The sequence below is a fragment of the Lactuca serriola genome, chromosome 4 (assembly GCF_051521515.1).
Source record: "Lactuca serriola cultivar US96UC23 chromosome 4, Lser_US96UC23_V15, whole genome shotgun sequence".
Classification (NCBI taxonomy): domain Eukaryota; kingdom Viridiplantae; phylum Streptophyta; class Magnoliopsida; order Asterales; family Asteraceae; genus Lactuca; species Lactuca serriola.
This window is the reverse complement of record NC_136411.1, coordinates 229,069,168-229,083,939: the sequence shown is the minus strand read 5'-3', so window position 1 is coordinate 229,083,939 and position 14,772 is coordinate 229,069,168. Positions and strand designations below refer to the sequence as shown.

At 31.5% G+C, this 14,772-nt stretch overlaps 2 protein-coding genes across 2 annotated transcripts in view; one reads left to right on the top strand and one right to left on the bottom strand.

Moving 5' to 3' along the window:
• LOC145100559 (exocyst complex component SEC3A-like) overlaps positions 1-11,716 on the top strand; it is a 16,455-nt gene extending 4,739 nt beyond the window's left edge. Inside the window, exons 6-25 of the mRNA XM_079037785.1 lie at positions 5,175-5,320; positions 5,518-5,635; positions 5,831-5,935; positions 6,524-6,625; positions 6,705-6,842; positions 7,060-7,188; positions 7,305-7,385; positions 7,664-7,738; positions 7,838-7,999; positions 8,105-8,207; positions 8,301-8,362; positions 9,069-9,239; positions 9,396-9,475; positions 9,768-9,849; positions 9,927-10,024; positions 10,148-10,256; positions 10,710-10,778; positions 10,937-11,002; positions 11,104-11,193; positions 11,385-11,716. Of these exons, the coding sequence (XP_078893911.1) occupies positions 5,175-5,320; positions 5,518-5,635; positions 5,831-5,935; positions 6,524-6,625; positions 6,705-6,842; positions 7,060-7,188; positions 7,305-7,385; positions 7,664-7,738; positions 7,838-7,999; positions 8,105-8,207; positions 8,301-8,362; positions 9,069-9,239; positions 9,396-9,475; positions 9,768-9,849; positions 9,927-10,024; positions 10,148-10,256; positions 10,710-10,778; positions 10,937-11,002; positions 11,104-11,193; positions 11,385-11,495 (2,097 nt within the window). The 3' untranslated portion in view covers positions 11,496-11,716. The remainder of the gene's footprint in view (positions 1-5,174; positions 5,321-5,517; positions 5,636-5,830; positions 5,936-6,523; positions 6,626-6,704; positions 6,843-7,059; positions 7,189-7,304; positions 7,386-7,663; positions 7,739-7,837; positions 8,000-8,104; positions 8,208-8,300; positions 8,363-9,068; positions 9,240-9,395; positions 9,476-9,767; positions 9,850-9,926; positions 10,025-10,147; positions 10,257-10,709; positions 10,779-10,936; positions 11,003-11,103; positions 11,194-11,384) is intronic.
• Positions 11,717-12,371: 655 nt separating this feature from the next.
• On the bottom strand, positions 12,372-14,287 carry LOC145096805 (uncharacterized). Its single transcript, XM_079034157.1, has 5 exons — positions 13,855-14,287; positions 13,580-13,657; positions 13,367-13,466; positions 13,132-13,265; positions 12,372-12,762 (listed from the first exon to the last, which is right to left on the bottom strand). The coding sequence occupies exons 1-5, from the start codon at positions 14,221-14,223 to the stop codon at positions 12,544-12,546; spliced, it is 900 nt and encodes a 299-aa protein (XP_078890283.1). The 5' UTR covers positions 14,224-14,287; the 3' UTR covers positions 12,372-12,543.
• Positions 14,288-14,772: the final 485 nt, after the last annotated feature.

The window sequence follows — 14,772 nt, the reverse complement described above, 5'->3', positions numbered from 1 at the left end:
ATCTCCGTTCTCTCTGCATTCATCAGAATTAATTCAACTTTCTCTTGCCCTTTCATAGAGATGCATTAAACATCGTTACCGTGCTTCTCAACAGGAAGTGTACGATTATCAACCGAGAATAAAGTGGGATAATTAATTCAAAGACTGATGTTCTTGATGTTAGGATAGGAATTAGAATTGCTAGGTCTATCAACAGAAGATGTAGAATGGATTGGTTTATATGATTATCAATACCATCTTGACCTAATCTAGATAGGTGTATGTACTCACACCGATTCAACCCTCTTAGAAACCCTTCACCAAAAATTGCAAATCAAAGATGTCTCTTCGGTTTCAAGGAATTAATTTTATGCTGATATCTGTACACATTTTAGATAGTTTGTTGACACAACCAAAATTGGGTGGTGTCCTCGTAGTCATCATCTAGTAAAAGTCAAGGCTAGATCCTCAATAGTGCAACTTTGGCATTGTGTTCAAACTACTAGATATGTATGATTATCGTTCCTTACTTATACCTACTTTAGATTGATTTATTATTGGATCTGCTTTATATTGGTGCAATTAGGTATCTCGCATGTCTACGGCAAATAAGTCTAAGTCTTGTTTGTTCTTTGGCATTGATAATCATATTACAAACTACACACTTCAATAATGCATTGTGTTTTTTTTTCATTTTATTTATGCATGTGGAAAGATTAGTGGAAGCAAATGATCAAGAACTCACGTGCTATGCCCTAAACTAAGATTTTAATTATTAGTGGAAGCAAACAATCAAGAACTCATGTGTGATGCCCTAAACTAAGATTTTAAAATGATTTTAAATATTGTTTATAAAATATAACTATTATTTTGTAAATTATATATTATTAATAGAAAACAAATTTTTATAAGAAAATTAGATAAGGGCACGCATGTCATTTAGCATAAACACATTCCAAATTATATTTGGAAAAATATTCATAAATGGTCTCTATGGTTTCCAAGAATATCAAGTTTAGTGCCTAATTTTTTTTCGTTCTCATGGAAGGTCCCTGTGGTTTCAATTTCTATTATGGTTGATCCCTCACTCTTGAATGACCTTTATACCTTTTTCTTTATATTTTATCCTCATTTACATGCTTTAATATATAAATAATTACATATTAAAATTAAAAACCAGTTGGACCCACCACCATCGTTTTTTTCTCTCAAACATCAACCCCTCAATTTTTGCATACTCTTCCACTGCCTACCAGCACAGATCGTAGCCACCCAAAATCTTCCAGCAACTACCCTTGCCGACCACCTATAATTCCACCACCCACCACACCGTGATACTTGCAAAAACCCATGCCCATAATATATTTCTTGCTCCTTATGTGTATTTTTTGGTTGTGTAATATCTCTCTTGCTCCTTATGTATGTTTTTTGGTTGTAATTATAGACAACTCTAAGAATTCGATTTTGACACAACATCGGAATCACTTCATTTCCTTACTAATATTCCTTTTTGTTGACTCTATCATCGTCTCATGACTTTCCACACACACCTATGAATTGGCCATTAGCAATCAGCCACCACCACCAAAACGCCTTACCAACCACCCCATCAGATCGCAATCCTCCAACATATCAAAACTGGGATTTTCTTCTCGATCTTAACCATAATTGTCTCAACCCTAGTCAAATCCTAGAGAACCAAAATCACAACAAACAATGGACTAAACTCGCAACAAAAAACATTTTTGTGGGGATTTTTTAGCAAAAAGGCAAGGAAGTGGGTGGGTCGTCGGCTAGGGATGATAAGAGGTCCAAACCCGACCCGGATAGACCTGAACCCAGAAAATGGTTAAAAAGATTTTGTAGGACCGGAAACCGGACCGGTATATGGGAACCAGTTTCGGGTAAAGTGAGTCTAGAACCAGAAAACACGGAAACATAAAAGTGGGTCGAGTGGAACTGGTTAAAGTGGGCCTAGAACCGAAAAACATGAAAAACTAGGAAAAACCAATTTTTTTTTGGTAACTACTTAGGGCTTGTTTGGCACGGAACTTTTGAAAGCATTTGAGAGCTTCCAGCTTTTAGCTTTTGACAAAACACTATAGTTTAAACAAAAAACTTCGTTTGGTAGTACGAGCGTTTAGCTTTTAGTTTAAACAAAAGACATCAATTCTAAAAGCTTCTTCATGTAGCGTTTAACAAAAAGCTACTAAGCTTTTGAAATCAATTTCCATAATTATCCTTAAAAATATATTTATATATTTTTTTTAGTTTTAATCAATTATCCTTTTATGTAATTTATATATTTCAAAAGTTTCCAACTACTATTGTCAAACACTCATATAACAAATAAAAGTTACAGCTTCCTACTACCAGCTATCAGCTACCCGCTACCAGTTAACAACTACTTATGTCAAACACGCCCTTAGTGGGTTGAACTTTGAAAATTTTCATCTTTGATATCTCGACTTTGATAAACTGTAAGTCATTGAATATCAAACAAAAAATGACAAAGTTATAGTCTAAAATCATATACAAACCCTAAACTATACGTTGGAAAAAGCCTCATGATAATCAGACTTCAAACGAATTAGATATCCCGACTTTAAGAGACTATAAGTCAATGAATATGAAATCAAAAATGATGAAATTATAGTCTAAAATCATGTACAAACTATAAATTACACTTTGAAAAAGACCTTATACCAATTTGATTCCAAACGAATGAGATATACATGTTTTAAACTTTTCACAGAAACCGGTTCTAGCCCCTAAAGCTGGTTTCAGTTCCTAACACTGGTTCCAGTTTTTAAACCCAGTTTAGCCGGACCTGAAGGACTCGAAACCCGAATAAAGACATTCTTTAAACCTGAAAACTGGACCGGTTCTACATATACCGGTTCCGGTCTGGTTTTTCGGTTTTAAATCTCATCACTAACGTTGATCGATAGAAGGGTGAGAAGGGAAAGATAAAGCCGATGGGAAGATAAAGCTGATAGGGGTGGGGGTTGTGAAAAAAGGGGTGGGAGTTTCAATTAAAATGGGTTATTTTAATTGATTAAAATTAAAATATAGAAAACCAAAACTAATAAAATATTTATTTGGGGGTAAAATAGTAGTTTTAGATTAAATTTGTAATAAAATGAAACCGTAGGGACCATCTATGCAAAACTTAAACCACTTGGACCTTTCACGAGACTGAAAAAAAAAAGTTAGAGACTAAACTTGATATTCTAGGAAACCAATGAGACCAAATACAAATTAACTATTCGGGAATATTGATCGGCTGTTTTCTCTTTCCACCTCCATTGTTTATAGTGTTTTTCCAAATCTTTCGCGATGTCATCATCTTTCAAAACTTCATCAATGTTGTCCACAACTGACTTTCTTGATTTTCGTACCCAATCTTGGGTGCAAACCAAAGCCTCTAGTATCTTTGCAGACAAATTTGTTCGATATGGATCTAGTATCCGCTCACTTGTACTAAACACCGCCTCGGACGCCACGGTAGAAATTCGGGTAACCCAAGAGGTGATCAATTAAGTGACTATTCGATTTCCGGGTCGATCCTTTTGGCCCGATTAAACTGTTATTCAGTTAACTCAGACCGAACAACCTGATAACCAACCGAATAAGCCTAAAATACATACCCGAGAACCGACCCGTATGACTTATTTGGTCCTAATTTGGTTCGGGTCAGTTCGGGTTTCGGTTCAAACGCTCATCCCTACCCCTGAGTCATGTCTTTTATTTATTTCCCTCTTGAGATTTTTGTTTAGTAGCTAAGAATTAATATGTATAAAGAACTTTATTCTTCTTGGAGAGTATGTTCCGCTCGAATGAATGGGAAAACCCTAATCTATCGTATCAGTTCACCGTTTCATTATCAGTTTTTATTCAAGAATAGACCATGGTCTATCATTTTAGATTACACATTTGAAATAATAGTGTTCCAACTAGTTTAAGAATGTGGTAATTTTTCGTTCTACGACTCCATTTTTGGGTAGGTGTATCAACACTAAAAGATTCATTAAGAATACCTTATTGAAGCATGTAAGACCGAAAGGTTTCATACGTATATTCTTTTACACTATCACTATGCAAAGTTTTCACACATAATAAATTGTGTTTTAATCTCAGCAACAAATTAACTAAAATGGGTGACTACCTTAGAGTGATTTTCATCAAATATAGCTAATTAACACAAGAATAATCATCCACAAAAGTCACAATATACTTGAACCCGGTTTTAAAAGTAAAAGGACAAGGACACCGTACATCAAAGTGAAACAGTTCAAATAGGGATGCAACTCATTTATTAACTCTAGGGCTCAACTAAACACATTGATACTTAACAAACTGACATGACTCACAATTTAGGGATGACAGATGTCTAAATTGGGGATATAATTTCTTTCTAACTTTGAAGAGGTGGGTGACCTAAAAGACAATATAATGCAAACAGAGATAACGACATCAGTCCTACTAGGGATTTCGGTACCTCGGGTTCAAATACATAACTTCCACTAGATTCTCGTGCTCTACAAATTATTTGCTTTGTTGAAGGATCTTGAAAAACACAATAATCAGGAAAAAATGTGACACTATAATTCAACCGACAAGTAATTTTACTGACTTATAGAAAATTAAACGAGAAACAGGGGTCGCCAAAAGTCTAAGACTCAAAAAGTTTATTCCATAATCAATTAACCAATCCTAAAGTCCAATAAATAGTGTTCAACAACTAATCCTACTACAAAATAAAAGGATAACTACTAGTAAAAGATAACTATTAATTTAAATAAAGATGGAACTAAATAAATGATAAAAAGATAATTACTAATTAGCCGATAACTCAACCAAATCGGCGAGTCGTATCAGTACCTTTTCAAGGTGATGGTTAGGGAGTAACTACCTTAACCATCTATAACTAACTTAAGTACCCATCAAATTAGCTTATACTTAACATTGTTGTTGTTAGCAATCTACTTTGGAAGCTAGTGATTAGCAATTACTCTAGTTTGACAAGACAATATTTTTGTCAACATAAGATATATACTTCCAGACATATATTTGAGTTATTGTAGCAAATTATATTGCTTGACGATTAGTTTTATAACTCAATAATGATTTGATGGAAACGATAATTTGTAAATATAATATTTGTTTTGCAAATTATGCTTTTACTTATATAGGAACATGCATCGGAGGTTCCTAAGCAACATGGTTTTGAAGATGGAAGTGGTGGAGACATGAATTCTGAAGATGAGGCAGGAGTTTCAGTTGAAAATGATCTTGTGTCGCAAGCAGAAGAGGAGGACATTGAAGCTCTTCTAGGCACGTACGTATAATTCTTATTTTTTTTCTTCTAAAATTTTACTTTTGTATCAAATAACATAAGATATATTCTTGTACGTTACACTTACATCAACCATCTTACCACCTCATTTTGAATTTCAAAAATTAAGCATCTGATTATAGGATTATCTTATCTGCCTTTATTCTTTTAATGATTTTTGGTGATGACATTGTGCCTAGATATGTGATGGGTATTGGGGAAGCAGAAGTCTTTTCCGAAAGGTTAAAACGGGAACTCCATGCTCTTGAAGCAGCAAACGTGCATGCAATTTTGGAAAGCCAACATTTGGTAGATGAGGTAAACCACTCACACTAAATGGCAATATGAATGTTCAATTCACTTTATGGATTCCATTATCCTTTTCTTAGTCTAAATCATCTAAACCATTTTATACTCTCTAAAACAATTAAACTCATCATCATTTTTAAGTATCACAAATGAGATTCTACATAACATGAATTCCATTATACAAACTTTATGGTTATAATGCAGGTGTTGAAGGGGCTTGAGTCAGCTACAACTCGTGTTGAAGATATGGATGAATGGCTGGCATTGTTTAACGTGAAACTCAGACATATGCGAGAGGATATAGAAGCGGTATATATATATATATATATATATATATATGTCGTATTCTTACTCTGGTCTTACATATTGTTGGGAAAATGGCCTCAAAGATTCCTAACAACCTGTGCAATGAAAAATAACAGAGAAAAATGAACACCAAAATATACATGTAAAACTCGAAAACCAATGTCCTCAAAAGAGAAAAATTTTACTATATGATAAATTATTACAATCACATAGACTAATCTTTCAAGTCAATCCCCCAAATTACACCAATGTCCTCTAAAGAGAAAAATTATTACAATCACATAAACTAATTTCTAAAAACAATTTTACTATATGATAAATTATTACAACCAATGTCCTCTAAAGAGAAAAATTTTACTATATGATAAATTATTACAATCACATAGACTAATCTCTCAAGACAATCCCCCAAATTACACCCACACTTCGAAACCAAATCCTTTTCTTTTATGTTAGCCTAATTTCAACCCATAAAACAACAAAGAAGCTCAAACATTAGATAGATGAAGTAAAACCTTTAGAAGTAAGCAAAACAAGAACCAAATGTTTAGATAATATCATAATATATAATAGTTCAACTTGTGGTAACAGATAGAATCAAGAAACAACAAGCTGGAAATGCAGTCTATGAATTATAAAGCTTTAAGTGAGGAACTAGATAACCTTCTTGAGAGACTTCATATCCCTTTAGAGGTACATTACTTTCAACCAATAATATAACTTATTTCATATTTTCATCATCACTTAAATTATTCTTTATCCATTAATTCAGCTTTCAGATTGCTTAGCTGGCGCCTCATTTGATGATGCATCCTTAGATAAACATATTGAAGCATGTGATCAATTAAGAGATGCTCTTCGTGGTTTTGAACCACCTGCTATGGATCCAAGCTTTTCGAAAATTAGAGCTGTATGTTCATTGCTTTTTTTTTTTTTAACGCTTTCTACATTTGTTTTTTGGTTAATAATAATTTCTTAATAAAATCTTTTTCGATTAAAAACACAAAGAGTCGTTACTCTAAATGATTATATACATTAGTTAATATAAGAATATAAAGACGATGGAAATATTACAATTTACATACATGAATGTTTAAAAAGATGTAGTCTTAATTATAAAATTACAGGTGAGAGAAAAGAGGGCAGAACTTGACATAATAAAATTGACTTTTGCAAGAAAAGCCTGTCAGTATTTGAGAGACTATTTTGCCAATTCAGTGGATTCCATGATGAATGATAAAAGCTTCTTCTCTCAGGTTTATTTCTTCGAGTGATTTTTTTTTTTTTTTTTTTTTTTATAATATATGCCACTTTTAAGGTATTAATTTTTTTTATCAACATGAGATTTTGACTGGTGTTTGACTTTTGTCAGCGTGGTCAACTAAAGAAACCTGATCATACCAATTTCCGAAATAAATGCAAGAAATATGCTCGTCTTTTGCATCACCTAAAGGTATATTACATTGAAACTTCAATGATACCCATTGATCTATAGAGTAAATTACAAAAATGGTCCCCGTGCTTTCTATTTTTTAACATGTTTAGTCCAAAACCCAAACATTTTTCCGATTTTGGTCCGTATTTCAAGATTCTAGCGACCAAAATCAATATGAAACCTTGAAAAAAGAACCAAAACTGAAAAGACATCGGTTTTGGACAATAAATGGTAAAAATCAGAAAGCACAGGGACCATTTTTGCAACTTACTCTCACATATTTTATATAATTGCAGGTTCTTGATAAAAATAGTATGGCTCCTTTGAGGAAAGCTTATTGTGGGTCCCTTAATAAGCTTTTACGCCATGAGGTATGTGTCCTTTAATTTTTCACAGCTTTATAAGACAATTTTAGTTATCTTTTAATTTATTATTATTTTTATTATTATTATTTTTTTTTTAAATTTCAGGCTCGTGAATTTTCTAATGAGCTTAGGGCTGGAACTAAAGCACCAAAGATTCAAACTGTATGGTTTGAGGGTCCCACTCCCAACCAAAATGTTGACACTTCAAATATTTCTGAAGCATATACCAAAATGCTTGATGTATTTGTTCCACTCCTTGTTGATGAGGTGTGAAACATAGTCTTATTTGATATCATTTTTTTTTAATAAATAAAAGTCCAACTTTTTATTCTTTTGTCTATGAATTTACTTTTTATTCTACTTAAACTGTAGAGTGTATTTTTGTCACGCTTCTTGCGCTTTGAAGTTTCTTCACCTGATGATAATGGCAGTGACGATGATGATGATGATTTAGACATGGAAAATGACGAAAAGGGTAAATATATGTTACATAACATCCAATTCTTTTAATCTTTTTATCATGTAATGTATATATACCAGTTTAATATTTGTATCTGGAATCATGTAGGTATACCATTGGAGATGGGGACATTAAATGAGTCACTTCGTGATTTACTTGATGGAATACAAGTAATTACAGAATATAGACAAGATTCACTCTTTTACTTTAATAAATATAAGGGGACGTTTTTTTCCCCTATTAAGTCTTGCATGAGTAAAGTGGTTGAATGAGTGTTGTATATCTAAATGAGATAAAATGACCATTTTACATCTACATTCCAAAAAAACAAATTTCACAATACTCATTTATTTTGATTAGAGAGGAATTGGAGGAAAAAAGAGAAACCAATAACACATTAAGCCTGTGTTTGACACCACACAACTAGCTTAATTTTGGAGTTTTTTTAAATTGTTATGTTTGACAAACGAAAAAATAGCTGATAGGCTAGCTTTTAAAAACCTACTTTGAGTAGCTTTTTGAAAATTTTCTAAATATACCATTAACTAGTTATAAAAAAACATATTATTCTATAATGTATTTTTATGTTATTTTATATCTTTCAGCTAGCTTATCCACTAGTTTTTACCAAACCTCATTTTTTGTCTGCTAGCTTTTAGCTATCGGCTAGTTTTTCAGCTAACAGTTAGCTTTTCAGTAGTCTATCAAACATAGCCTAAACCAAGTTTTTTTTTTTTTTTGCTTAACCTATTAAGTCATTCGGAGTGATTAACCTATTAATCCCACTATTAAGTCAAAAAGAAACAACCCCTAAGGTTTTTTTTTTTTTTTTTTTTTTTTTTTTTTTTTTTTTTAAATATATCTTTGGACTTTCAGGAGGACTTCTATGCAATTGTGGATTGGGCACACAAGATTGATCCTTTGTTGTGCATATCAATGCATGGTATAACAGAGCAATATATAAATGATCAGAAATCTGAAGTAGCTGGATACGTACGCCTCTTACTTGATGGCATGGAAGATCGAATGGATACACTATTTATTCGTGTAAGTTACACATATTATGTTAAGATGTTTGAAGTTCAAAAAGAAATTAAGAATTTGTTTATGATCATCAACCAAGTTGTAATATATATATATATATATATATATATATATATATATATATATATATATATATATATATATATATATATATTGTAGTTTATAGATGAAGCTCGACACCAGATAGAGAAGTATGACCGAAATGTTAAACAGACAGGTGTCATGGCATTTGTACCAAGGTAAATTACTCATATAAATATAATCATATTTTGTAAGGGTTAATGTCGTAATTTCGCAAAACAAATATTTCGTATGTGCTATTTAATCAATTTAGTCAATTTAATGTTTGTCCAAACTTGTAAAACCTTCTATAGCGTATTTTTTGAACAATATTAGTTGAAATGAATAAAATGACTAAATGTCAACATATGGAATAATTGATTGCTAAATTATGACATAAACCCATTCTGTAAATATTACAATTTTTTTTTTATGAAATATTTCCAATTGGATTGTATTGATTTTGTGTAGATTTGCTCTTCTTGCCACCCGCATGGAGCAGTATATCCAGGGGCAGTCTAGGGAATTGGTAGATCAGGCATACATGAAAATTGTGAGTACCTTAAAAAAATTTTAAAAAAAATTATATTTTAATTTAATAATAAATATATCTTGTTTATTATTGAACAGATTGGTATAATGTTTGTGACTCTGGACAAGATTTCTCAATCAGACCTAAAACACTTGGACATTTTTCTGTTAGAGAACTATGCTGCATTCCAGAATAGGTATATTTATATTTTAAATGTTAACCTAAAAAGGATTAAATTTATAATATATTTTTTTCAGTTAATTACAAATATACAATCTTTTTTTACGAATCGATGCTGATGAGAAGCAGTTGTATGCAGTCTTTATGACTTGGCGAATTGTGTGCCAACTTTAGCTAAATTTTATCATCAAGCAAGTGAATCATATGAACAAGCTTGTGCACATCATATCAGTGTTGTAATTTACTATGTAAGTTAACAAATCATTTTTCTTGTCTTATCATGTTGGGAAATTTTAAAAAATTAGGACTTTCGTATGTAGATAATAAAAATATGTAACATGAAACGTGTAAAATAACATACGAGTTTTGGATTAGATAATGGTGTTATTGGTAAATATATTTAAAACGTGTCACTATTATGGGTATAAAAATGTAAGTAAATTATTGTTATGTGTGATTGATAAAATACAATGTATGAGTTTAACATTACATCTTGCTATTATTGGTAAAAATAAAATAAAATAAGTACGTTGATGTTAAGTATTTTGCTATTATGTGTAAAAAAAATGTAAGTATATTGTTACTATTATGATTTATGGATAGAAAAAATAAAATAAAGTACATTATGTTGCTATTTCTGCTTTTTATTTTTTTTTTCTCTTTTGTGTTTTATAAGTGACGATTTATGAATATTTGCACAGCAATTTGAGCGTCTTTTCCAGTTTGCTAGAAGAATTGAGGATTTGATGGTAACTAATGCTCCAGAAGAGGTGAGTGGGTTTTTTTTTATTTTTTTCATTTTCCTAAAATATTGTTTTCATTTCTATTTTGATAATGCATTTGATCCCCATGATACTTTGTAATCGATGAAAAATCAAATTGGAAAACAAAACCCTAAAGAGATGCTAATTTTGTTTAATAATTACAGATCCCATTCCAAGTTGGATTGACAAAAACCGACCTTAGAAAGGTGGTAAAATCCAATTTATCAGGGGTAAGTTATAAAATTTATACATTTCAACAAAAATTGGCTTCAATTTATTATTTTTTTTTCAAATGTAATTTTATTTTTGATAACATTATTTTAATAAACAGGTGGATAAGCACATTGCTGCAATGCATAAGAAACTAGTCAAGAACTTGACTTGTGATGAATTGATACCTACACTATGGGATAAATGCAAGGTATTTAATTTTATTAGATGTTCCTTGATAAAACTAATTTTTATTCTTATAGAAGATATGATGCTTAATGATGAAAATATATATATATATATATATATATATATATATATATATATATATATATATATATATATATATATATATATATATAATGATGCTAAGCAAATAAAGTTTGATATGATTATTGACAGAAAGAATATATGGAAAAATATGAAACGTTTGCTCAACTTGCCTCCAAGATCTACCCAAGTGAAAACATTCCATCTGTAGCTGAAATAAGAGACGTTTTGAACTCCATCTAGAGTTATTCTTCAGGTAATTAATCCATTTAATTGTTGATGTTTAGAGAAAATGATCGGGAAAAATAAATGTGGAAACATTTGTAAAAAGATTAGGATATAATAGGAAAGTCGCATTTTGGTGACTTTCATTATTAAGTCATTGTAATAAGTCAAAAAGGAAACAATTATATATGTCTTACTGTAGGGATAAAGTGCTTGAATGAGTGAGAATGTCTGTCTCGATAAAGTGTTTGTAAAGATAAGTTGTTGTTATTATTATTATTATTATTATTATTATTATTATTATTTGTTCAAGACCAAATAATGAAGGAGACTAATGACCATTTTGCCCATACATTCCAACAAACAATTTTCTTTATATTTATCAATTTTAACAATATTCATCGGTTTTAACATGAGACAGTTTTGTTGAGAGGAAAAAAGGGAAAATACGTAAACCAATAGTCTCTTAACTCTTAATTCATTAAGCTAGTTTTGTTTTGCTTAACCAAATAACTTAATTTTTTTTTCCATAATAAGCCATAAGGAAACAACCATCAGATGAAGTGCTTAACACTTTAACCTGATTTAAGTAAAAAAGAAACAGTCCCTAATTTTCTTATAATTTACAGGTTGAAGGGGTTCAATTTGGTGGGACATTGTTTGAGTTACATGACTTCATTGGGATTAGCAAATTGAAGCTTTAGGATGTCAACAACTTATAATATAAAAACTGATCAAATTTTAATTTGTGTTTAATTTCCGATGGACCCACTTAAATAGATTAAATTTATATATTCTACTATTAGTTTGTAGAACTTTAATTCCGACGAGAGTTGTGTATTATTATTATTATTTTTTTTTTTCCAAATCAATATTGCCAAAAAGTTAAATAATAAAGCTTTAGTTCATATATAACAATATATCGACTATTATTTGTCATTATATATACATATACAAATAAAAGAATTATTTGTTCTAACACGAACAACATATACATCCTTGATAAATTAAAGCCTACTACCTATACCTATAAGAAGACAAAAGAATAATTGGATACCTAAATAACTTAGGTAATTTTAGTATCAACAGAAAGTCGTGAAAGAACGAATAAACCAGCAGAAGAGACAAATACTGATGCAGCAAAACAAGCCAAATCCAACCCTGTAACTAAAGGTATACTCTTGAACTTCTCCAAGACTCCAACTTGAAGCAACAACATTAGAGCATGCCCGATTTTTGACTTTGCTTGAGAGATGGATTTCATTCCAGCCCATGATGGAAATTCCTGTAATTAATATTGTCAAATTATAACCACTTTCAAGCTCATAACATTTAAATTATGCTGATTGAGCATGTTCTAATTGTTTAAACAAAACGTTAATGCTCGATTTGTTATTTAGGAGATGACAATGTTGTATTGTGTTTGATGTCCATTGGAGATTGGTGTCAACTAAAAAAAACAAAAATTGTAATTTTTTGTCCCATCTAAAAATCTTAGACATGGAATCATTTTTCTCTATTGAAAATAACCCTAGAAAGTTTGTCCAGTTCTCATCAGTCTAATCCAGACATATATATCATGTAACATACATAGTCTAATAATATTTTGGCTGTGGTTATTTAATGTTGTTTAGTTGAATATATATATATATACCTTGAGTTGAAAAAGCCCAAAGAAATTTGATGATGGAAGTGTAGATCCGTTGCCTCTTGAAGCTTGGGATCCGACAAACATAACATGCAATCCCATCCCAAATGTAAGCATGGCTGTTCCTACTAAGAACATATCTGTTCATAGATAACAAACATATTCATAAAATTATTGTCTTTTCAACACAATGTACTTAATATATATTCTCATGAATAATAGGAGTTATAAATAAATGTACCTAAGGCTTCGATGAGTAAGTGCATGATATGTCCATGATCTGAATGGTGGGAGATGGCTTGAAAGTACCCAAGGTATGATTCCATAACCAGAAAAACACCCTAAAGTTCATTCAAACATATGGTATTAGATATTTAGATTAAGATAAAATGTCAACAATGGTCAAAAAGTGTTGCAAAATGCTTATTAATTAATTAAACACAGTTTATGATACCTCTAGGAAGCATAATACCGAACCAAGCAAGGTTCCTGCTACAGCAAACATCGTAAAGAATCGAGAGTCCATTATGAACTGCAAATTCCACATCATCATAAATTAATAAATCTAAGGGGATTATAATTTCTTGCAAAATGTTTTATTAGCAATGATGGTTCCCTCTATTAAAATATTTTTAAATGAAGTGAACATTTTTAAAAATTTAATGACTAATTAAATAAATAAATCATCTTAATAATTCATGCAAAGTTGCATGAGAGGATGAATATTACCTTTTCAATTAGCGACTCAATGATCAAACTCCACGGCCTAGGTCTCATAGCCACCTTTAACTTACGGCGAACCATAGTTTTCATAATAAGCAGTAGAGTAGCCAAGTCTACTCTTCTGCTTATTTGTGTTGGTGCAGTAACAACTGTTACTGTACCACCCAAAGCAGCCACCATAGATGTGGCTGCTTTAGTTACTAGTACCGGTTTCCTCTCTATATCTCCGGTCAATTGACCATTTTCTGAGCCAAAACCAGCCGCTACACACGTAAACCTTAACCTCACAGTATCAGTCCTCAATACAGTTTGTATGGAAGATGCAACGAGAGCCGATGGTGTGGTTGACATGCGTGTCAATCGAATTGCTGCCATTGGTTAGAATATTGGCCGATGTAGTATTTGTATATTGATCTTTATTTCCGGGGTTTATATACAGGAAAAAAACAGAAGAATCTAAGCATATTAGCTGGGAATATGTTTGCATGTGGGCGGTGGGGTCATTTTAGACATTTCACACTTCTGTTTGGGCTGGGTGTGGGGAGGGTAGCTTTGGGGACAAGGAGTTTAAAACGTCAAAATGGTGGTTGTGTAGTTTTGGTCAAGCGCGTGAAGGACACGAGAAACTGAGATCCGCACACGTGGCAGTGTGGAAATTTTAAAATTGGTCAGCAATCATGAACTGGAGGGCGTGTTGGAATGACGAGGAAGTACTAGAAAACGTGACATATTTCAACGGAGGCTCCGAAGCCAGCGTAGGTTTGTTTCATTCGTCAAAAAATAAATACTTTTCATTTTTAGCATGCCAAAATAATAGTTGGTTCTTTTCTTACGAAAAAGCAAGTGATGTTTGATTTCACTTGTAATTTAAATTGCATAAATAGATCGCATTTTTATTAAAGCTATAACTCAAAAATTATACAA

Bases quoted from the DNA above. Each gene is read 5' to 3' on its own strand.
- LOC145096805 (XM_079034157.1), bottom strand. From the start codon at position 14,223: ATGGCAGCAATTCGATTGACACGCATGTCAACCACACCATCGGCTCTC. The intron at 13,467-13,579 runs GTATCATAAACT...AATGAACTTTAG, and splicing joins CGGTATTATGCTTCCTAGAG to GGTGTTTTTCTGGTTATGGA. The intron at 13,266-13,366 runs GTACATTTATTT...ATCTATGAACAG, and splicing joins CTTACTCATCGAAGCCTTAG to ATATGTTCTTAGTAGGAACA.